The sequence below is a fragment of the Penaeus monodon genome, chromosome 13 (genome assembly GCF_015228065.2).
Source record: "Penaeus monodon isolate SGIC_2016 chromosome 13, NSTDA_Pmon_1, whole genome shotgun sequence".
NCBI lineage: Eukaryota > Metazoa > Arthropoda > Malacostraca > Decapoda > Penaeidae > Penaeus > Penaeus monodon.
In genome coordinates, this window is record NC_051398.1 from 45,656,293 (window position 1) to 45,678,792 (window position 22,500).

Below are 22,500 nucleotides of genomic sequence, written 5' to 3' on the forward strand. Positions count from 1 at the left end.
GGGGGGGGTTTGTGTGTTTTGTGGGTGTGTGTGTGTGTGTGTGGTGTGTGTGTGTGTGTGGTGTGTGTGTGTGGTGGTGGTGTGTGTGTTGGTGTGTGTGTAATGTGGTGGTGGTGGTGGAAAGGGAGACGAGGAGAGACGGTGATAAATAGTTAGGCAGAGAGAGAGGCGGGCAAACGAGAATAAATAGGCAGGCAAACAGGCAGGCAAACGGACGCAGACAGACACAGAGACAAAGATAATGGAGAGAGAGAGAGAGAGAGAGAGAGAGAGAGAGAGAGAGAGAGAGAGAGAGAGAGAGAAAAAAAAAAAAAGAGAGAGAGAGAGAGAGAGAGAGCGTAGAGGTAGAGAAAGAGAGCGTTAATACGTTACGCGGTATTGCTTCCCGAGGTAATATTAGCAGGCGAGAGGGGGGAGGGGGAGGGGAAGGGGGAAGGGGTGATTAGGGGGGGGAGGGAGGTAGAGGTAGTGGCGGTGAACCACGAGTTCGCATCGATCGAGAGATGGGAGGGGGGGGGGTGAGGAATGGGAAGAGGGGAGGAGGGGTGGAATTGGGTGAGGGGGGGAGGAGGACGGAGGGGGAGGGAGGGAGGGAGGGGAGGAAGAAGGGTGGGATGGGGGTAGAGGAAGTGTGTGGGGAGGTGGGGGGATATGCGGTGCGGGAAAGAGGTTGGAATGAGAAGAGAAAGAGAGAGAGAGAGAAGGTGGGTGGGAAGGGGAGCGAAGGCAGAACAGTTCAGCGACCTTGCCAGGAATTTGCTTTTACCATATTCAAGGTAGAATTAAGCGTGTCTGTGTGTGTGGGGGGGGGGAGGGGGTTCTTGTTATCTGCTCTTCTCTTTTCTCTTTTATGAATGTCACTTTTTAGTACTTCCATTTTTTCTCTCTCTTCTCTTTTCCTTATTTCTATTTTTGTTTGTTTGCACCGTCCGCTCCGCTCCTAACCTATCCTTTATTTCTATCATCCTACCTCCCTCCCTCCTTCCCTCCTTCCCCCTCCCCTCATTCCCCCCTCCTTCCCCCTCCCGTCCTTTCCCTCCTTCCCTCCCTCCCTATTCACTCCTTCCCCTCCCTCCCTCATTCCCTCATTCCGCTATTTCCTCCTCCTCTCACTTTCTTTCTCCGTGTGCGTTTGTACGTTTGGTTCGTTCACTCCTTCCCTCTCTCTCTCTCCCTCCCTCTCTCTTACCCCCACCGGTACCCCCCCCCCCTTCAGATGTCATATAATTAGAAATCGTCTCTTTTTCCTTTGGGTGTGAAGTCTTGGGTATTTTATTTTGGCGTTTTATATAAATAATTGTATGTTTTTTTTTAATGTTTGTGATTTGTTTATATTTTGATTCGGGGAGGTTAAGTGTTAGGGATGAGGAGGGGGGAGGGGGAGGGAGGTGGGAAAGGTGTTTGTTTGGAAGCCTAAGGCGGATGAAAGTATTAACTTTGGCGTTTTATAATTTCGCGTTATATCGTTGGTTTTACCTGTTGTCTGTCATCCTTCATGCTGCGTTTGTTCCTTATTTGTATGCTTTCACCTCGTTTTTCTTTTGTCTCTGCTCCCTTCTTTGTGTGCCTCCTTTTGTTTTTTTTATTTCGGTTGTTCTAGGTCCCCTCGTCTCTTCTTTTTTCCACGTTATCGTCTAAATTTTCTCTTTCTTGTATAATTCACGTCCTAAATTCTCTCTCTCTTCTCTCCTCTCTCGCTCTCTCTGCTCTCTCTCTATCTCCTCATCATTCTCTCTCTCTCTCTCTCTCTCTACCTCTCTCTCTCTCTTCTCTCTCTCTCTCTCTCTCTCTCTCTCTCTCTCCTCCTCTCTCTCTCTCTCTCTCTCTCTCTCTTCTTTCTTCCCACATTCACTCCCTTCTCCCTTCATCACCTCCCCTTTTCTCTCCCTTCCTTCCTCTCTTCTGCTCCCGTTTCCGCACTGCCTTTCTTATCCCCTTCACCTCCCGTCCTTACCTCTCTTCCGCACTCTCCTCCTTCTCCTTCGCTTTCCTCTCCTTCTCCTACCTCCCTCTACTTCTCCTCTTCCCTTCCTCTCCTTCTCCTCCCTCCCTCTCCTTCTCCTCCTCCCCCTCCCTCCTTCTCCCTCCTCCTCCTCCTCCTCCTCCTCCTCCTTCCTCCTCCCTCCTCTCCTCCCTCCCCTCCTCCCTCCCTCCCAGCCAAGGGCCCAAACAAAGAGAAGAATAGGAGTATCGATTATTGTTCCTCGTGCAACATAAAGTAGTGTTGTCAACCCCCGGCGGTGCATGTTAACCCCCATCACGGCTTAGCCTCTGTCGTATTTACTCGACGTCGCCCTCAGCAGGGGAGTGGGGAATGGGGACGAGAGGATGGAGTGGAGGGGGATTTTCGCCCTTTTGTTACGTGTGTTTATGTCGGGTTTTCGTTTGTTGTTTGGTCTGTGGTGTGATTCTGTGTCTGTCTTGTCTGTCTGTGTCTCTGTCTTGTTGTGTGTGCGTGCGTGCGTGCTTTATTCGACGGCATTTCACGAGATCATTTATGTTGGATCGCGGCCGAATGAGTTGGCGGTTTGGGCCAGTCGTTGAGACACATTGTTTCTGTTTATTTAATTGTACGATTTTATTGGCGTTTGGTTTCATCTGTTTTATAGGCTGTTATACCCCCCCCTTCTTCGTTGTAATGCGACGTGGTTCTGTAGGATTACGCATCCGTTATTGACCGTGTTTTGCTGAACCTCCCAATATTTTTTAAGATTAAAACTGCAACTGTGGTCGACCCGGCTTTACTAACTGTTCCACTTTCTTGCAGGCATGACGGGTCACCTTACAAGACGCCCATCTCCCCACCCATGGCATCGAGGGCGGGTGCGGGCGGGTATCCAGCCTACCCGCCCTCCGGGGATACGCACGGGAGATATATCCAGCCGCCACCAATCCAGCAGCAGCCGCCCTTTGTTGCATACCCGAGGGATCAGTCGCACTATGTCAGAAATGTAAGTTTTTTTTATCTCTGCCCCCGTGGTTCTGTGTCGCAAACTCTCCTCTCCCTCTCTTTTTTTCTTCTTCTTTTTTCCCCCTCCTCTCCCCTTTTTTCCCCCTCTTTTTTCTCTCTCTCTCCCTTTTTTTTCTCTCTCTCTTTCCCTTTTTTTTCTCTCTCTCTTTTCTCCTTTCTCTCTCTTCTCTCTCCCCTTTTTTCTCCTCTCTCTCTTTTTTCCCCCCTCCCTCCTCCTCTCTCTCTCTCTCTTTTTTCCCCCCTCTCTTTTTCTCTCTCTTTTTTTTCCCTCTTTCTCGTCTTTCTCTCTCTCTCAGCTTTTCTCCGCTCTCTCTCTCTTTTTCTCTCTCTCTCTTTCTCTCTTCTCTCTCTCTTCTCTCCTCCTCTTTCTCTCTTCTCTCTCTTTTCTCTCTCTCTTTTTTTTCTCTCTCTCTCTCTTTTCTCCCTCTCTCTCTTTTCTCTCTATCTCTTTTCTTTCTGTCTCTCTTTCCTCTCTCTCTTCTCTCTCTTCTCTCTTCTTCTCTCTTCCCTCTTCTCTCTCTCTCTCTCTCTCTTCTCTCTCTCTCTTTCTCTCCTCTCTCTCTCCTCTCTCCTCGCTCTCTCTCCTCTTTCTCTCTCTCTCTCTCTCTCTTTCTTCTCTCTCTCTCTTCTCTCCTCTCTCTCTCCTCTCTCTCCTCTCTCTCTCTCTCTCTCATCTCTCTCTCATCTCTTCTCTTCTCTCTTTCTTTCTCTCTCTCTCTCTCTCTCTCTCTCTTTCTCTCTCTTTCTCTCCCTCTCCTCTCCCTCTCTCTCTCTCTCTCTCTCTCTCTCTCTCTCTCTCTCTCTCTCTCTTTTGCTCTTGCTCTTGCTCTCTCTCTTTCCTTTTTTCCTTCGCTTCTGCCCTCTCTCCCTCCTCTTTCCTTTTCTCCTTGCCTTCACCGCCCTCCCTTTCCCCCCTTTCCTCTTTTTCTCCTCCCACCCCACCCCACCCCACCCCCTTTCTCTTTTTATGCTTGCTTGTTTGCGAAGAGTCATGCAAGCAACTGTCTTGCGTTTGACCTCCTTTGGCCACTAACATAGGTGTATTGGTGTACCCAGAATCTCCAGCCAGTGTTGAAGGACACCGTGATATATGAGTGTAGATAACTGTGATGCATTAGGGTCCTGAGCAGTTAGTGATGTCCGAAGTCTTGTAAGAAATTGCTGGAAGTCGTGTAAAAAATTGTTTGTCTTGAAAATGTGCCACTGTGATTAATGATCGGCTGATGACATGGCTTGCTTAGAGGATGGCACAAAGGAAGCTCATCTTAAAAGGTAGACAAGGAAATATTCTGTCATGGTTTAGGGTGAGTGCAAATATTTTTTAGTTAGAATGAGAATGGACTTTTTTCCAAGTGTCATTTATTTTGATTGGGTGCGGAGGATAGTGATAACTATTAATATTATTGACCATAGCAAAAAGTTTAATCTGATTGAATGTGTGTTGTGATTAAGCTTTGATTGCAGCCAGCAAAAAGGAAGCATAGTTGCCATCCTTGTTCCAGCTGTCAGTGAGGCTAATGGTCAGATACAGAGAACAGAATGGAGTAATTTTTTACATTAAAAATGCATGCCAAACAGGATATCTCTTTTACTGTCATGACAGCTAGGAAAGATATTTGAAAGATAATTGTTTGAACCTTACTATTTAAAGTTTAGACATTCTCTGAATGCACATGCTTTCATACTTGGATACAGTGTTATATTTATTTATTTATTTGTATGTAAATGTAATCTTTGTTGTTTTTATGATGAAGGATAGTATACATTTATTATAATAGATTTAAACTAACCATGATTACATGTCTAGAATGTGCACAAATGCAACCCCCACGCACACATACACATATGCATGCACACAGACATCAGTGTGTATGTATGTATATATATGTATATATATATATATATATATATATATATATATATATATATATATATATATATATATATATATATATATATATATATATATATATATATATATATATATATATATTTATTTATTTGTATATATGCATAAGCAGGCAGACAGACATATAGTAATATTGATATTAACTGAAAGAGAGTGATGGAGATCATGTCATGTGAAGACCAGTGAAAGAGACTTTGGCACCTGTATTTTGGAGGAGCATTAGTTGTTTCTTTGAAAATGGTGGTTTGTTGCAAAATTATTGAGTTATTGTTATATTTGTTAATTGTATTATATTAGGTATTCTCAATTTCTAATGTATATGCTAATCTAAATGTAGCAGACCCCAATGAGCTCTTTTTCCCCAAATTGAAACCTGGATGAGAATATACAAGTCTGTAAAGTACCTGCCTGTCTGTCTGTCACCATGTGTTTTATGAAGATTATTTATATATTTATTTGTATTTACTATACACAGTACAACACACTATGTCTAAGGCATCCATCATACTAATATTATTACCTCATCTACTAAGACCAACACATACAGATCTCCAAGGTGTTTGTGTGTCCTTCTTACTAATGTTATCATTTCTTCCGTTCCAGACTGACCGTCCTATGATGCTTCCCCATGGCCCGAGGCGCCCCACCATCATGGGTAACTACGGGTGAGTTTGCCCTGTTCGAGAATCCGCACGGGGCTTTAGGCGCGGTTCGGGTTATGTCAGTTTTCTGCGAATTCTTTGGTTTTCCTCTTGTTTACATATCTGTTCATTTGGGTTTTGTTTTATTTTTAGGAATAGGTTATTTGTTTATTCATGTATGTGTGTATATATATTTATTTGTTTACTTATTTATTTATTTATTTATTTATTATTATTATTTATTATTTTTTTTTTTAGCTAGGAGTGATTTTAAGTTTTTAAGTTGGGGGGGGGGGGTTAACAGCATTTATTAACCTCTTTTATTTATTTTTTATTTGTTTATTTATTTTTCTGATTTGGGCTTATGATTTTCATTTACTCTCAGTTGGGAGTTGTTTTCTCTCGATGATTTACTAGCTCCATTTTACACACAGGCCGGTGTAAGGTCAGGATTACTCTTAGTTAGGAGGTTGTCACAGTGCCAGTGCCTTTTACAGTGCAGAGGTCGATGACACCCCACTCCCCCTTTTTATCACCCTGCCATCCCTTTCCCTCACCCTCTCCTCTCCCATCCCCCCCCCCCAAAAAAAAAAAAAAAGAAAAAAAAAAAGATCTAACAAAGTTGATTATGGGCTTTTATACCCTGTATGTATTATTTGGCAAAGTATTGGCTTGGCTTCTACCTGTCGTCAACCCCTTTCCCCATTCCGTCGTTCCTTGTAACGGTGGTGCTCTCTGCTGTTCCCCTAAAATCAATCCTTTTACCTCCCATTTACCACCTCTTCGTGTCTCCCCTTTACGTCTTTCTCTCCCTCCTTTCCACCCCATCCACTTGTGCATCTCCCCTCTTTCCTCCTGCCCATCCCATGCCCTCACCCCTCTTCCTTCCCTTTTCCTGCCCATCCCAACCCGTCCACTTGCCCTCTTTTCCTACCCTCCTCCAGCCCATCCCATCCCTTTCACTCATCCATTTTTCTTTCCCATCCCCTCACTCCTCTTCCTTTTCTTCTACTCATCCCATCCCCTCTCTCCTCCCTCCCTCCTTTCCTCCCTCCCTCCCTCTCTCCCTCCCTCCTTCCCTCCCTCCCTCCCTCCTTCCCTCCCTCCCTCCTTCCCTCCCTCCTTTTCTCTCTCCCTCCCCTCCAAAGTCAACCTATGCAACACCCCCCTTTTGTAACCTCCTGTACCACCATCCCCTGTAACAAGAGTGTTTTGTAGTGTTTTAACCCCATAAAGCTCATCCAGCCCGCTAACTTGGCCCTCCCTCCGCAGGCCATACTCGCGAGCAGAGGCGGAAATGTTATGGTATGTGACACAGAATAACAGAATAATAAAGCTAGCTTTCCATATAATTTTTTTTGTTATTATTATTGTTATTTTATCATTGTAATTACCTTTTTTGGTTTTTATTTTTCATCCCATATATATATTTTTTTTCTTTTTGTTTTTTGTTTTATTATTGCCTTTCATGTAACCTTTGTTTTTTCCTGTGCATTTGTCTTGCATTTTTCCTTTACCTTCTTCCCTCATTTGCATCCCATATCCTAGAGGGAAGAAGAGACAGAGAAAAAAAATCTTTTTTTTCTCTCTCTTCTATTCCTTTTCTTCTAAATTTTTGAAGTTTTTATTTTGTATCTATTCCTTTGTTTGTTAGTATTTTGTTATATCCCATCTGCCCTCTCTCAGGTCCCCCTTCTCCCCTCCCTTCCCTTGTCCCATGTTTTGGATATGATCCAGTTGTTTCTCATATGTAGGTTATTTTAATGTTTTGTAGTTTCAGGAGGTTAGTGTTAAGTCTGTCTGTATATGTGAGCATGTTTGTGAGTGAATGTGTGGGTTTGTCCAGTGGGATGCGTACATCCACATACATGTACAGGCACACACGTCTCTCTCTCTCCCTCCTCTCTCCCTCCCTCTCTCTCTCTCCCTCTCTCCCACTCTCTCTCTCTCCCTCTCTCTCTCTCCTACTCTCTCTCTCTCTCTCTCTCTCTCTCTCTCTCTCTCTCTCTCTCTCTCTCTCTCTCTCTCTCTCTCTCTCTCTCTCTCTCTTTCTCTCTGTCTCTCTCTTTCTCTCTGTCTGTTTGGTCATTTTAGAACATAGTCACACTTATTCGCAGTCATGCTCTTTCCCCAACTCTTACAATGCAGGACCATTTTTCTTTGTAACCTTACACAGTATCAGCCTCACTCCTTGCTCTCACAACACCCGATCTGTCCTAATCACACCATAGGAAGGGTCATGCTTATACACAGACATTGTAATATTGATAAGCTCCCACCCACAGAAACACGTTACCATACATTCACTCCCTTTCCAAGTGATTATCCTCAATTTGCTATATGGCTCAGGCATTTTTAATGTTGATGATTTTCTTTTCTTTATTTGTTGGAAGGTTTAAAGTCCTCTCCTTGTTAGATATTTTTTGTGATTAAGTTACCTCAAGGGAGAAAAATCTAAGTGGAACTTCAGTCACACAATTCTGTACTGATGCTTTGTAGTATGATTATTTTTTGCATATTTATGTATGTTTTATTTATTTCCTTGTGCTTTTTCTTATGTTAGTTTTACACACCAGGTGCCTTTGCTGAGGTTAGGCTGTAGGAAAGCACTAGATGAATAGGGTCTTCAGAGGATATCATAAACCAAGTCAGCCATTTTGCCTTTAGTTCAGATTCTTGTAGTTCAGAATCTTGTAGAAAGTGGTCATAGGTTTTGGTACTCAGCAGTATATTTAAAGATAGGATACATTTATTAAAGTACAGAAGCCTTAACTAGGGATTGAATCTGCTAAAGCTTGATATGCATAATCAATCAAAAATATGTATAAAGAAATCAGACACGTCGCAGGTCTGTAGTTGCAAAATTTTACTTACTGCAAACAACAAAAAGTACTTTTTTAAGTAGGAAGTGTTAGGAACTGGTTTGTAACCCCACAATTTTCTTAGACATATGACCTTTAGAACATAAGAGGATCTTTGTGATTTAGGATGGTGTTAGTGGAAACTGCTGTTGGGAAGTCAATGGTTGACGGGTGATTTTCGTGGGTCAGTAGAGAAGTGCTGGGGAATTTATTGCCTGTGCTTAAGGATTTCCATGTGTCACAATCATTTTTTGTAGAGGTGATGTGAAGGTCCATAGGTGGGATTCCAATATATGCCTGGTTTTTAGAGGATTTTGTAGTGTCTATAAGTGTCAGGAATGTGGAAAACCATCAGATGGTTATTTTTGTGTTATTGTTGTACACAGTTAATGTTTGGCTAAGCGTGCATGTGGTAATGTAAGCTGTGTGACCTACTGTTACTGATATGTTTTGTTTGTTTGTTTTGTTGATACCAGTGGTATTTTGTTGTTTCTTTTAATTTTGTATATATGTGTGGGTGAGTGCGCGAATGATTGAGCGAGCCTAATGTCTGTTTTGTGCTTGCCATACTACAGTGGTTGTAGGTAAGGGAAATGACTCTGTGTTTCTCTGTTGGACAACCTTTTCTAGTGATGATGGAAAGGAGGTGCCACCAGTGCCACCTCCCAAGTGCTAACAGCAGCAGGGAAGTGGTTTGGTGTGGCCCTAATCCTTAAGGCAGCCTACACCCGTTGAGATTCACCTAGGATTGACCCCCGTGCTCATCTTTGCAGGCCGTACACCCACTCCCACCCCCGCACCGACATGATGTCCATAGTCCCGGGTAATCCTCTGGCCATCAGCACGACGATAGACTCTAGCAAGCGCATGAAGCTCTCCCAGCAGATGAAGCCCCTCGTTGTTGACACGTCGGAGAACAATCACAGCAGCCGGGTAAGAGGGCTGGGGGGTGTTGTTAGGGAAGGAATAATGAGGGTTAGCATCTGCAAACAGGAGATGGAGAATTATAGGGTTTTATTTTGAGTATAGACCAAACCTGGCCAAATATTTTGACGTCAGATGTATTTGCATATTGTGGTACAGATGTGTGGAATATAGTTCTAAAATCAGATCTATTTAGTATCTAGTGTTTTGTTTTCAGTATTCCAAATCAGTATTCCAAGCTACCCACATATTCATATCTGTCAAACACAGTTCTTTGTAATTGGTTCAGTTTTCTGTAATGGATTAGATTTATTAAGTATATTTCTGTGCAGTGGCTAATGTATGATTATTCCAGGAGTCCACCTACACCCCACAAGTAGAAGCTATCTCCCCTACGCTGCCGTCCGATCCCAGAGATGAGTCACCGCTGCGCACCACCAAAGATGATCTCCTTAAACGCATAGAGAAAGTAGACAGAGATATTGCTAAGGTGAGTGGACTGGGGCACAGAAAATGAAAGGGTGCAAATCATATGTGCAAGATTGTTTTGCGTAAATGGTCAGTTTGAAAGTAGCTTCATGGTCATGTGTGAGTCGGTTTTCTGTGTTAAGTTTTATTGATGTCCTATTGATGTGATATCTAATGTTTCAAAATAAAAGCAGATATTCAATGTTGTTATAGAGAACTTTTTTGTTTTTTCTATTTAGTTGTTTGTATTTTGTGCAAAGTCTGCAATACAGTCATCACATGTAGACCATCTAACATGATCCTTTGCGTGCAGGCGGAATCAAGCATAGCCAAGTTACGCAAGAAAGAGGGAGAGCTGGAAGCAGCAGCCCAGAAGGGTGAAGGGGGCAAGACGGAGGAGGAGGACACCAAGGAGCCCAAACACCAGAGTCTAGCGCAGATTATTTATGCTGATAACAGAGTAAGTGCGCTTTCTTTCGCTCAGGAGTGTGGTCTTGTCTTTGATGGTTGTGATTTTGGTATTGAAATTCAGTGGTATTGTTTAGTTTTGCTGCTGTTATGGTATTTTGCTTGTTTACCATTTAAATTTAAATGTATAAATGCACTTTGTTGTGTAATGTTGATCTTTGAGGTTAGTATAGCTTGTACGCTAAATTAGTGGTTGTAAATTAGTCATTCAGCTTTGTAAGTTGCTGTCTTCTCAGCTTTGGCAATTACGCATTTTAGGTCTATCCTCAAAATGTTGATTTTGCTTTTTCAGAAAAAGGCAGAGGAATCCCATACCATCTTGGACAAACTCATGCCTCCTACAGAAGAGCCAAGTGTTTTGGTAAGTTCTTGCTGTTTGTTTTCATCAACAAGTACTTATTTTGGTATTTTGGTATTTTACATGTAGAAAAAGAATAAATAAAAAAGACTTGATTGTACCTGTGAAAAGAGATGAGAATACATCCCATGAAAACTTTTGAAACGTATTTAACCTGCTTCTTGTTGCAGCCATTGTATCACCAACCCACGGACACTGAGGTCTACATGGAGAACAAAAGACAATATGCCGGGTTCAAACGCCGGCTCATGGAGTACTTCAAGAAGCGTCATGCTGACAAGAACAGCCGGGATGCCCATCTCACCCAGACGTACTCGAAGCTCATGACCGAATGGCTCAAGAAAGTGGAAAAGGTGAGTTCAAGGAGTGGGCTTTGAAGGGATGTGGGCTGTCAGAAGGAAAGGGTGATGTGGGGTTTTGCGAGTATTTTTATGTATTTATTTATGTTGGCTTCAGCAGTCTTGTGTAGTGTATAGATGATATATAACCTTTTTGACTCTTGATGGGATTTCCTGAGCCTTGCATAAGGGATCAGGCAGTCAAAGGTAATAATAAAAGCACAGGAAATATAAACTTGCCTTACATTTCATGCTCTTGTTTTTGCTAATGAGGCTGAAAAGAGGATCTAAGCTTACTATTGAAGGATTGTTTTTTTTTTTTTTTTTTTCAATGACTTCTTTCAACAAGAAAACAGCTGTTTCGCTGATATAAATTACAGCAGACTTGATTTAGATGTGTGAGTGATGGTTTAGCCATGAAATGATAGGATGTCTTCCATCAAGAGTGGTTTAAATTGCTTCAGAACTATTGAAATTGTTTTAGAAATATTACAAGTATTACTGTCTTATAGACTAGATTTGTTTATTTAGGTGGGGATAACCTAGCCTATTGTAAAGAGCTACTTGAGGTATAGCTATATTTCTATCAGTGATTAGTCACTTGAAACAAATTTACAGAACTCAAAACCAGTATGTTTAAGTAATTGGATGTTTTACCATGAAGTGAATATGCATTACACATGTCTGAGCAAGTAAGTCTTCTTCCTCTCTCATCATTTCATCTCTCCTTCTCACCATTTTTTCCCTGTCTCGTTTTAACCCTTCACTAATTTGTCCTTTCATTACAGGTTGAGAACTCCAAGAAGCACAAGGAGAAGGTGGCCAAGAACCGGGAGCTGTTTGAGAAGGTGTTCCCCGAGCTGAGAAAACAGCGGGAGGAGAAGGAGCGTTTCTCTCGCGTTGGGGCCAGGGTCAAGAGCGATGCCGAGATGGAGGAGATCATGGACGGGTTGCAGGAACAGGAGGTTAGTGTGAGTTGCCGGAGCGAAGGTCTGTTCAGTTGTTGGTTGTGTAGTCCCTGTGGTTAGTCTGTGGTAGTCTTAATGTTTAGTCTCTCGGTACTTTTTGTAGGTTTCATTATCGGTCTGTGGTAGTTCTGCCTTGGGTTTCCATAGGCTTAAGGAGTAAGATTATGACCCTGTTATTTTTGAGGGTTGTAGCTACTATGAAAAATATGATGGATAGAAAAGAGGCTATGATATTGGAGGTTTGGTCCTCTAGTGTGTAAGTTCTTTCCACTAAACTAGGTTCTTTTCTATGGTATTTTAGTGGCTACATTTGCAGATCCTTACTCAACCGGGATTATATGCATATCAAGTATGATATTGGGCCTACTTCCTTGAGTAGGTTGTGAATGGGACCTAAAAAAGCTGCAGCTGAAGCTATGGCATTGTGGGCATTTCTCACAAGTTCTGTAGCATGTTCCACAACTTGACCCCTGTAACCTGGCCTATAAAAAGCTCTAACCTCTCCTATTCTCTCCTAATCTAGGTTACCTTACCTAATAAACAGCATCTATAACAGATTGCATGTTCTCTCACCAAGTTTTGATCCATTGAGTAGTCCATAAGCTAAAACTATATTGTGTGCTAACCGCTTTAAAATGAAGTACCCTTCACTTTGGTCTTTCCCTGCACGAAGTTTTAGTTCTCCTTCTTCAGTGTACTTGGTTATTTGGTGTAAGTTCAAGCAAGAACCCTATTAGTTGCTTGTGCTAGGGCCATTGTCCATGAATGAGAAAGTATTTTTATTTGAATTAGTCTCCTGAAGTCTTCTGGCTTTGTAGATTCTCTGAATTTTTTACATTAACTATTTGTTAATTTCCTCAACCTTATCAGTCTATAACAGGATGCCATGGAGACATCCTTTGAACCTGTTATCTGGCAAGGTTTGATTTCCTTTATGTTGATCTTGCATCTTAGATAAAGAGCATAAACAGAGTAACTACATACACTGTATGTTAATACTGTATTTTTTGTTTCATATACTTATGAAATGTTGGCCTATACCAAATATCCTTAATCACTCGAGTTTTGTTTACTTTAACCATTCTTTCCCTTGACAGTGTATGTTTGTAGTTTGTGCATCTCCAATTAAACATTTTTTTTAGTAACAAGTTAAGCTCTTTATAAAATAAAACAAAGAATAATTGTCATTTGTGATCCCAGCTTGAACATGGCTTCATGACTCACCCCATGGTTGCAGAATTTCATAATCCAGCAAGCCTTTTTTATACTTTTACTTTTACTTTTTGGATTTCCTTTTACTCAATAAGTTTTTATTTGAGTCAAGTTTCTCAACATTCAAGTTCATTCACTCAATTAAGCTGTAATTCAGTGTTCTTGGTTTCATAGCCGAGTAAAGTTGTTCTCAAACAGTAGAGAAGGGAAGGGTCTGCTGAACATTTAAGTCTGGGAATAAGTAACATTCAGTAAATGATATGAATATTTTATCAATGATTTTATGGTTACTAGATTATTCTTGAAGAGTCTGTGTTAGTTTATTTGATAAAGATTGCTGTAAATCTAATCACTTTCTCCCACACCCCACAGAATGAAGACAAGAAGATGCGAGCTTATGCTGTAATTCCCCCCATCCTTTTAGAGGAGAAGAAGCGTCAGCATCGCTACAACAACCGCAATGGACTTATAGAGGAACCCATAGCAGAGTATAAAGATCACAAAAACATAAATATCTGGACCGAGCAAGAGAAAGAAATATTTCGGGACAAATATTTACAACACCCTAAGAACTTTGTTGCAATAGGTAGTTATTTAGAAAGAAAGTCAGTGAGTGATTGTATTCAATACTACTATAGTACCAAAAAGAAAGAAAATTACAAGGTGTTAGTGAAACGCCGAATAAGACGGCCAAGGAAACCAAACAATCCTCCAGTGGTGGAAGTGGTTGGGGTGAATGTGACGGGGGTGACCACCAGGGGCTCGGTGGCGGCGTTGCGTGGTCAGCAGACCAACCGGCAGGGCCCGCCCACCATGACAGGGAGCCTGAACAACAACAGCAACAGCAATCAGGGAAGCTCGGGCGAATCTGAGCAGACGCAGAACTACCCCGTGAACAGCACGCCTGGAGGGGAGGTTTCGGCCAACTCCCTGCCAGCCACCACGGAGAACAGCCCTGTGCCGTCGCCGAACCATGCGGCAACGGTGGGGGTGAGTCAGGGCAATGAGTCGTCGAACAACAGTGGCACCAACACAGCGCCAGCGATATCCAATCAAGAAGTCAGAGAAAAGGACAAGGAAAATCTCTCTAATAGGTATGTTCTGTGGCCACTTTCGTTGTGGGTTGATTTTTTCTTATTTTACTTTTATTTTGTTAGATTGTACTAAAATTTTAAGTGGTATAAAGCCTTAAAAACTGTAATGATGAGTCAGTGAGGTAGGATTCACAGGGGGTCAGTGGTGCAAAACTGCAGGATAAGAATGAATGTTGAGGGAATATGCAAGTGCCTTGAGCAAATTTACCCTTTGTTGACTCTGTGTGTGTGTGTGTGTGTGTGTGTGTGTGTGTGTGTGTGTGTGTGTGTGTGTGTGTGTGTGTGTGTGTGTGTGTGTGTGTGTCTGTCCTGTCTGTCTGTCTGTCTGTCTGTCTGTCTGTCTGTCTGTCTGTCTGTCTGTCTGTCTGTCTGTCTGTCTCTGTTTGTATACTGGTTGTATTCTTGCAAACATTAAGTCATTATGATTGTAGTTTTGCATTCAGTCAGTAGGCACAGAACAATGGTAGGAAATGAAAGTAGTACTTTAAATGAATTACTATTAGCCTTATTATTATCATGAATGAGACAATAACTAATTGTTCCTCTGTTTCTGTTATAATTTGCATCATTGCAAATTTCACATGTATTATTCTTCATTATCAGAATATATAATACAGTGTAGACTCCCCACCTGAAAATTAAACAGTTGTTCTTGTATTGTCTTGTAATACATTGAAGCTATAAGGCTTATTAGGAATTAATAGCTGTATCCCTCTTTTGAATCTTAGTGTTTTATGAATGTGCAGTTGTTGTCATTGTTTCTTTGTGGATCATTTAATTTTTTTGATAGTTTTTTTTTGCTTACTGCATATATCTTTAGTCATGGGGTTAAAAAGAAAGAAAAAAAAAATTACCTTTACTTGTGTCATTTAAGATTGTTTCCTGATGTTGAGCAGCTTTGGCAGTTGATGCAACGTTGATATTTGTATCATGTGTCACAGTGACAGTGTTTTTGGTGTTCAAAGTAAATGTGGGTTATTAAATTTTCATATCAGTTTGACAGTCAACACTTCATGTGGATTTTGAACCCCACCTACTGTACTTATTCATTTGTTTATTGCTTGTTTTAGCTTGTTTCATTGGTTTGAATTTACTTCTGGGATCTGCTATCAATTAAGAGATTTGCATTTATAGAATCCATTCAAATTCAACATACCGGAGGATACAAATAAGCGAAGTTCAGGCAAATAACCGTTTAACCTCTGCCATGATCCCACTTCGCGCTCAACGCTAACCCTTCCTCTCTCTCTCACCAGTGATAAGCCTAGAGAGAAAACCGCAAGAAGAGAACGCCTGCTTAAAGAGGATGACAAGACCAAAGATACCCAGGACTCGAGTGATGACGACAATGCGGCTGAGCATGGTGAGTAGCGACTCTTCTGCTTGGGTCTGCGGATTGGGTTGGATATCGTGACGGGAAGAGACTATAGTTTAAGTTCACAAAAAGAGGGGGCTTTTTCTTTATTCTGTCTATCTTTATTTATTTATTTATTTATTTATTTTTATCTTGCATTCTGCTTTCGTTGTTTTCCGTTTTAGTGCTGGAATTCTCGAAGGTCAGAGTCATTTCATTTTGAATATTTTCTGTAAGGTTGTATTGCTTTTCTCTTTCGTTTTCTTTCTTTCTTTATCATTCCGGTAAACTCTGCTTGTGTTTATTTGAAACTTGAGTGCGGAAGGTAATATACCTTTGTTTTGTTTTAAGCGGGAAATCAATTGACGTGATTTGAAAGTGAAAGAAACAATTTTACAGCCTTCATTGGAAATCAGTTTTTCATTTGGGTTAGAGCCAAATAGTTTCATGATTGCAGTTGTTACTCTAAAAGGACAAATTATTTTCGTTTAAATGTCATACAGTATATTTCTAAATGTTTGCTAGTTTTGTAATATGACTTTCAGATCTTCTTAGCTTTTATTTGTGCTCATAATTTAGGAGATTATGTATAATTAATGGTTCTAAACAGTGATATATATTTACCAGAAGTCAAAAGTTATCAATTTAGGTTGTATTTCTGCATGACAAACCCCGTTCTGCTTTTTTTGGGATACGGAAATTATGAGGCAGAATGTTTGTTCTAGGTTTATTGATATTCATTTTAATAACACTTTATATTAGAAGTCTCGAGGGATCTATATTTGATTAACAGAAAGACCAGGGTATAAAATGTCATAGATAGTCAACCAACAGCCTGTAATATGAGCCAATTCCAGTAGTGTAAAGGACGTGGAGGCCACTGGTACACTATACTCTTAAGAATCCTCTGATGCAGAAGACGTAGGTGTGGTGGTGATGTCATTGGGGGCATGAAGTCACATTAGCTGGTGGAGGACTTGGGTGTGGCGGCACGGGTGGTCGTGGGGGTGGGTGTGCGTGCTGGCTTTGAGGATGGGGTCTTGGCTCTGCCCTTCTCCCCTAGAGACGAGTTCTCCTCTTCCTGATGACACATCCGTCGGTGCTTGTGCACAAAGTAGTAGCTGGGGAACTTGGAGCCGCAGGTCTTGCAGGGGAAGTATTGTACATTGAGGTCCAGGATCTTGAGCCCCTCTGAAGGTGCGGGAGAAACGGTACCATTGCTACTGTAAGGGGACATACTACCGGCCCTCCTGCCTGCCAGTCGTCCTTCTTTCACACTCATGGAGCGGCTGCTGGCTTCCTGCATGGCGTCAGACTTGCCCGGGGAGGGAAGGCTGCTTCCGCGCAGTTTGTCCACCTCGACTGTGATGGGGTTGATGTGGCGGCGCATGTGTTTCTGACAAAGATAGGGGGATTGTCAGAGGCTTTTTCTTTGTACTTATACCTTATAATTCAAAACAAGGAAAAGGGGAGAACACCCGGAATTTACCTGATAACAGTAGTGGCTCTTGAAGGTGTGGTTGCAGTAGACGCAGTGATATGTACGGCTTGTTTGGTTGTTGGGGATCGGGGGTGATGGGGCCCTGTTGCTCTTAAGGATCCCACTTGCAGCGTCCAGTTGAAGGGCGTTGGTAAGGTTGGAATTCTCTGAGGAGTTGCTGGCGTCGCCGGCAATATCTCTGCCTGTCTTGGGGTGCTCCCCTCCTGTGGGCTCAGAGCCTGGCTCGGAGTCAAGCTCTTCCACATTAATTTCGGTCTCTGTCTCTGAGTCGTCGTGACCCAGCAAGGGCTGTGGAATAAAAATTAAACTTGTTTACAATCATTAAGGAAAGATTACCCCTGCAGATATAAAAGTTACTTTCACACGTAATTTTCACACGTAATGGCAATGAATAATGTATAATAATGTAACCTGACAAATGTTTGTGGTGCTTACATTAGCCTTGTACGCCCTGTTGATGACTCGCTCAAAGAAAACGGGCCCATCACAGGCAGCGATGTCTATTATAACTGTTCCCGACTGAGTTCTGATTCCTTCGCCAACGGCAGCACTGTGTCGTATGTATTTGTCGTTGACGCCCATTGAACCAACTCCGTCCTGGTGCTGACTCCCGCAGGTGTCATCCAGGACACCCCCGAGGCCGTCCACGGCTTCCCCCTCGCGACTCAGCTCTGGAGGGACTACTTTTGAGTGAGAGAGAAGCGGGTCTTAGGTTGTGCTGCTGCACTTGAAGGAGAGAAGGAAGCTTGCAAGTAACCATTATGTTGCAGGCTTCGCTACAGAAAGAAACACATGCTTAGGGACACCAACCATGAGCGTGTTTGATGGGATGATGGGGGCGAGGTCTGGTGGGCGTGGGTCTGACGATGGTGGTCGAGGACGAGCTAGACGAAGTGGAGGCGACATGCTGCGGGGGCACGAACCGGGCCAGCCCTCTCCACACGCTGAGGGCGGGGGGCACGTCCGGGATCCCCCCAAGCATCGCAGCGGCGCTGGGGCTGGCACTGGTGCCTGTGAGGAGAGCCTGGCACAGGGACACCACCCCGGGCATTTGTAACAGGTGCCCCGCCACCAGCACCTGTTCAGGGAAGCGGGAAAAGACACTTGTTAACGCGGCCTCGGCACATGGCAGCTGAACGCCTGTCTGGGTGTAGGAATGAGACGTTTATGAATGCTGTCCACTCGAGCCAATTTTCTCGTTCCCAAGAACCGCTTATCATTGACTTGCACATAAGCACGTATCTTAAAGAAGGGAGACCAGATGCTTGAAAGCTCGACAAGATTTATGGGGAAGGAAAAAAAAATGCCGAGGAAAGAATTCGATCAGAGGAGCAATAGAATGACTATCGATTTTTTTTACTGGTCAACTGAACTGAGACAGAAAAGTGAGGAGTATCAAGGGACCAGCAGTCGCGCTTGAAAGAGCGTCCTGCGATCGCGTTGCAACAGCTGACATGGCTTGCCTCATAGAGCGTGGCGGGCGTGAGGGGCAGGCGGCCCGTGTACATGTAGGCCAGGATGGCAGCAAAGCCCGCGGGCGGCACGTGCGGCAGCAGCAGCCTCGCCTCGCGCTCCCCGCCCACGGCCGCCCGCAGGTAGGCGCTGTGCGAGGCCAGGACGGAGCCATGGGCACGGAAGAGGCGGCCGCCCGCGAGCACCCACGCGTCGTAATCCTCGCCGTCCTGGAGGAGTGGGCAGAGAGGAGGCGGTGGGCGCGCGGGCGGGGTCTGGGCACTGGACGGAGCCGCTCCTCCGCCGTTGCTCGAATTTTCGCTCATCACGCGCTAATAGACAGTCTCGGCACCACTTGTCAGAAATCAGTCTCTGGGGCTTCACTAGGGGGTTCCAGCCACTACTCGCTACGGGGGGGGGGGGGGTTCAGTAACACACTACACTCGCTCGTTCGCCCATCGTTCGACCTCGCTTTTTTCCCCAAGTTCCGGTTTTGGGCAGGGGGGGGGGGAGTTGAAAGGTGATTGTCTTAGCTGCCTCTTTAGCCTATTGCCACACCTGTCAGCCTCGTGTCAGGCCGGTAACTGACATCCACGTTGCTCCCTTGCACGTAAATAAGCCTTCCAAGTGCGGCCGCTGATTGGCCAGGTTTGTAGGACGCGGAGCCAATCATCGTCGAGCAAACATTGGGCGCGGGAAGGTTTGCGTGAGGGAACCGGTTCTCTCTCTCTCTCTCTCTCTCTCTCTCTCTCTCTCTCTCTCTCTCTCTCTCTCTCTCTCTCTCTCTCTCTCTCTCTCTCTCTCTCTCTCTCTCTCTCTTTCTTTCTCTTCTTTTTCTTCTTCTTCGTCTTTGTCTTCTCTGTCTTCTTCTCTTTCACCCTCTTCCTCTCCTCCTCCACCTACATCTCCCACTTTTCCATCCCTTCTCCTTCCCTACCTTCCCTCTCTTCCCCTTCCCATTCCCTCCTTCCCTTTTCCTCTTCTCCCCTCCTCCCTCCCCGCCCTCCCATTTCCCCCTCCCTCCCCCCCTCCTTCCCATTTCCCCTCTCCCTCCTTCTGTTTCTCTTTCTCTTTTTACCTTTTGGGAATTGTATCGGCGAAGTGTTTCGGGCGCGGTAAAAGGGTGGGTTGGGGTGGGGGGAGAAGGGGCGGGGCGGGGGGGGGGAGGAAAGGGGACTCATTAAGTGCGTACTTGATAGCTGGTTTCCTTAAGTGCCCCGAAAGTGAAGGAAAGTGGGGGGTAGGGTGGGGTGTGGGGGGAGGGAGGGAGGGAGGGAGGGAGGGAGGGGGAGGCGGTAATCTAATTTCGAGCGTGTGAAAGAATGCTTCGTGGCGGGCGAGGAGTGGGGGGGAGGGGGGTTGGGGGAGGGGGTTAGAGGGGGTAGTGGGGGAGAGAGAGAGGGAGGAGGAGGGGGGGGGCAGAGAGAGAGAGTAGGGTTAAAGATTAACGCCTGTTTGATTTTGTTTCGGAAGGAAGATGAATTCAGGGAAGGAGGATGGGGTGGATGGAGGGAAGGAGGGAGGGAAGGAGGATGGGTGGAGAGGATGAAAGGAAGGATGGAGGTGGAGGAAGGAATGAAGGATGGGAGGGAAGGGGATGAGGATGAGGAGGAAGATGGAATGGAATGAAATCAAGAATGAAAAAAAGAGATAGTAGTAAATGAATGAATGAAGGAAGGAGGGAGAGAGGAGAAAATGAATGAAATGGGGAGGGAATGAATAACGGAAGGATGGTGGGATGGATGGGAATGAAAGGAAGAATAAAGGGAGTGGGAGGGTGGAGTGAAGGAAGGAAGGAAGGAGTGTACGAAGAAATAAGAATAGAAGAATAACGGAATAGGTTGAAGCGGCGCGCGAGTGATGGAGCGGTCCGGTGAAGGAAAGCAATAATTTGATATTTTGCCTGAACTGCGTGCGAGAGGACGCTGGGCCGGAGCTGAAGTGTTCATTTTCCCCTCGTCCCTCTGTTTTCTCTTCGCCTTTCACCTCTTGTCTTTCCTTTTTTTTCCTCTTCGTTTTTCGCCTATTTATTTCTCTTTTTGTCTTCGTTTTTCACCTCTTCTCTCCGCTTTTCGGTCCCCCCCTATTTCACTTTTCTTCGCTTTCCTTAGCTCTTTTCTCGATTCTCGGTTTTTCCCCTTTTTTCTTCTCCCTTCTCTCTTCACCCTCTCCGTTCTCTCCTCTCCTCCCCTTCCATTCCTTGCTTCTTTCCTCTCCTCTCTCCCAGCCTCCTCTCCTCTCTCTTCTCCCCTCTCGCAATCTCCCACTTCTATCGTCTCCCTTCCCGTTTCCCACTTTTGTCGTCTCCCCCCTCCCCATCCCCTACCTCTATCCTCTCCCCCCTCCCCATCCCCATCCCCAACTTCATTGCTTTCCCCTCCCCCATCCCCCCACCTATATCGTGAATATCTCCCACTCCTATCCTCTCCCCTCCCCACCCCTCCCCTCCCCCGTCCCACCCCTCCTCACAACCCGGGAATGAAGCCCGTTTCTGATGCGGCTGTTCATCTGGCGTCTTTTGTGACTGTGATTTACGCAAATACGCGGATTCCGCCCCTTTCTTTGCCCACTGACACGCCGTTAAGACAATTGGGTGCCAGGGGGGAGGGGGGGAAAGAGGGATAGGGCTTGGGAGGGTGGGGGTGGGGGGAGGGGCGCTCTCTTCTCTCTTCTCTTCTCTTCTCTTCTCTTCTCTTCTCTTCTCTTCTCTTCTCTTCTCTTCTCTTCTCTTCTCTTCTCTTCTCTTCTCTTCTCTTCTCTTCTCTTCTCTTCTCTTCTCTCTTCGTCTCCGCTTTCATTTTCCTTTTTTCTCTTCTCTTTGTTTGCCCTCTCTTCTCGCGCCCGCTCTCTCCCCATTCCCTCTCGTGTTTCCTCTTTCTTCTATCTTCCCTTTCTACTCTCGCTTCTCACCGTAGCTTTCTCTTGTCATCTTCCCTCTCCTTTTTCTTCTCGTGCCTCCTTCGTATCTCCTTTTAGACTCCTTCTCCCCCCCCCCCCTCTTTTCCCTCCTCACCTCTCCCTCCCTCCCTCCCCCTCTCCCTCCCCCTCTCCCTCCCTCCCTCCCTCCCTCCCTCCCTCCCCCCCCTCCCCCCTCCCCCCTCCCCCCTCTTCCTCTCCCTGCTTCTCGTTTTCTTCGCAGTGGATATGCGACACGTAAAAATGTGTGTGTGTGTATAAGGAATCATTTTTACGATTGATTCTTTGACTAGGAGTTGCTCGGTCCAACCTTTTGCTCCTCTTTTCTCCCTCTCCCCCACCCCCCTTTTTTTCCCCCCCCTTCTCCCTGACTCCCTCTTTTTTCCTTTCCCCCTGCCCCACTCCCCCCTTCTTTCCCTCCCCCTCCCCCTCCCCTCCTTTTTTCCCTCTCCCCCCCCTTCCCTCCTTTTCCCTCTTCTTCCCCCGATTTTTCTTTCTCTCCCTTCCCTCCGATCCCTCCCCCCTTTCTCCCTATTCTGTCATCCTCTCTGTTCCCTCCCTTCTTCCTCCCTCGTTCGCTCTTTCCTCTTCCTCCTTCGCTCCTCATCCCCCAAACCCTCTTCCCTCCCCCTCTTCTCTTGCCTTTTGGCCCCCTTTCCCCACCTCCTCCCTCTCTCCCCTTCTTCCCCTTTTTCCCCCCTTCCCCCTTTACCCCTTCCCCCCCTTCCCCCTCTCCCCCCCATTCCCTTTCCTACCCCCCCCACTCCTCCTACTCCCCCTCTCCCCATTTCCCCCCTACTCCCTCTCCCCCCCACCCCTCCCTGACCCCCTCTCTCTTTCCCCTCCCGCTCTCCCCTCTCGCTGCATGTACACCAAAAACATGTTGACACGCCTCAAATTGTATTTTCTTTGGACGACTTAAACTAACAGGATCGAGAAAAGCGATCCATTACTGGATTAAGCGGCGGAGGCTGGCGGTGTCCTGGGGATGGGGGGAGGGAGGGGAGAAGGGAGAGGGGCGGGGAAGGAGGGAAGGGGGGAAGGGGAGGGAGGAGGGTGGGAGCA

General features: G+C 45.1%; 2 protein-coding genes across 2 annotated transcripts in view; one reads left to right on the forward strand and one right to left on the reverse strand.

Annotated features, from left to right (window-relative positions):
• LOC119580368 (nuclear receptor corepressor 1-like) overlaps nt 1-22,500 on the forward strand; it is a gene marked incomplete at its 3' end in the record, with an annotated part of 63,302 nt that overhangs the window by 29,780 nt on the left and 11,022 nt on the right. The window contains 11 exon segments of the mRNA XM_037928485.1: nt 2,768-2,951; nt 5,484-5,545; nt 6,794-6,826; nt 9,156-9,315; nt 9,662-9,796; nt 10,088-10,234; nt 10,535-10,603; nt 10,771-10,953; nt 11,727-11,909; nt 13,491-14,212; nt 15,469-15,575. Of these exon segments, the coding sequence (XP_037784413.1) occupies nt 2,768-2,951; nt 5,484-5,545; nt 6,794-6,826; nt 9,156-9,315; nt 9,662-9,796; nt 10,088-10,234; nt 10,535-10,603; nt 10,771-10,953; nt 11,727-11,909; nt 13,491-14,212; nt 15,469-15,575 (1,985 nt within the window).
• Nucleotides 16,306-18,141, reverse strand: LOC119580369. The gene is made up of 4 exons (XM_037928486.1): nt 17,878-18,141; nt 17,503-17,750; nt 17,056-17,355; nt 16,306-16,962 (listed from the first exon to the last, which is right to left on the reverse strand). The coding sequence occupies exons 1-4, from the start codon at nt 18,116-18,118 to the stop codon at nt 16,528-16,530; spliced, it is 1,224 nt and encodes a 407-aa protein (XP_037784414.1). The 5' UTR covers nt 18,119-18,141; the 3' UTR covers nt 16,306-16,527.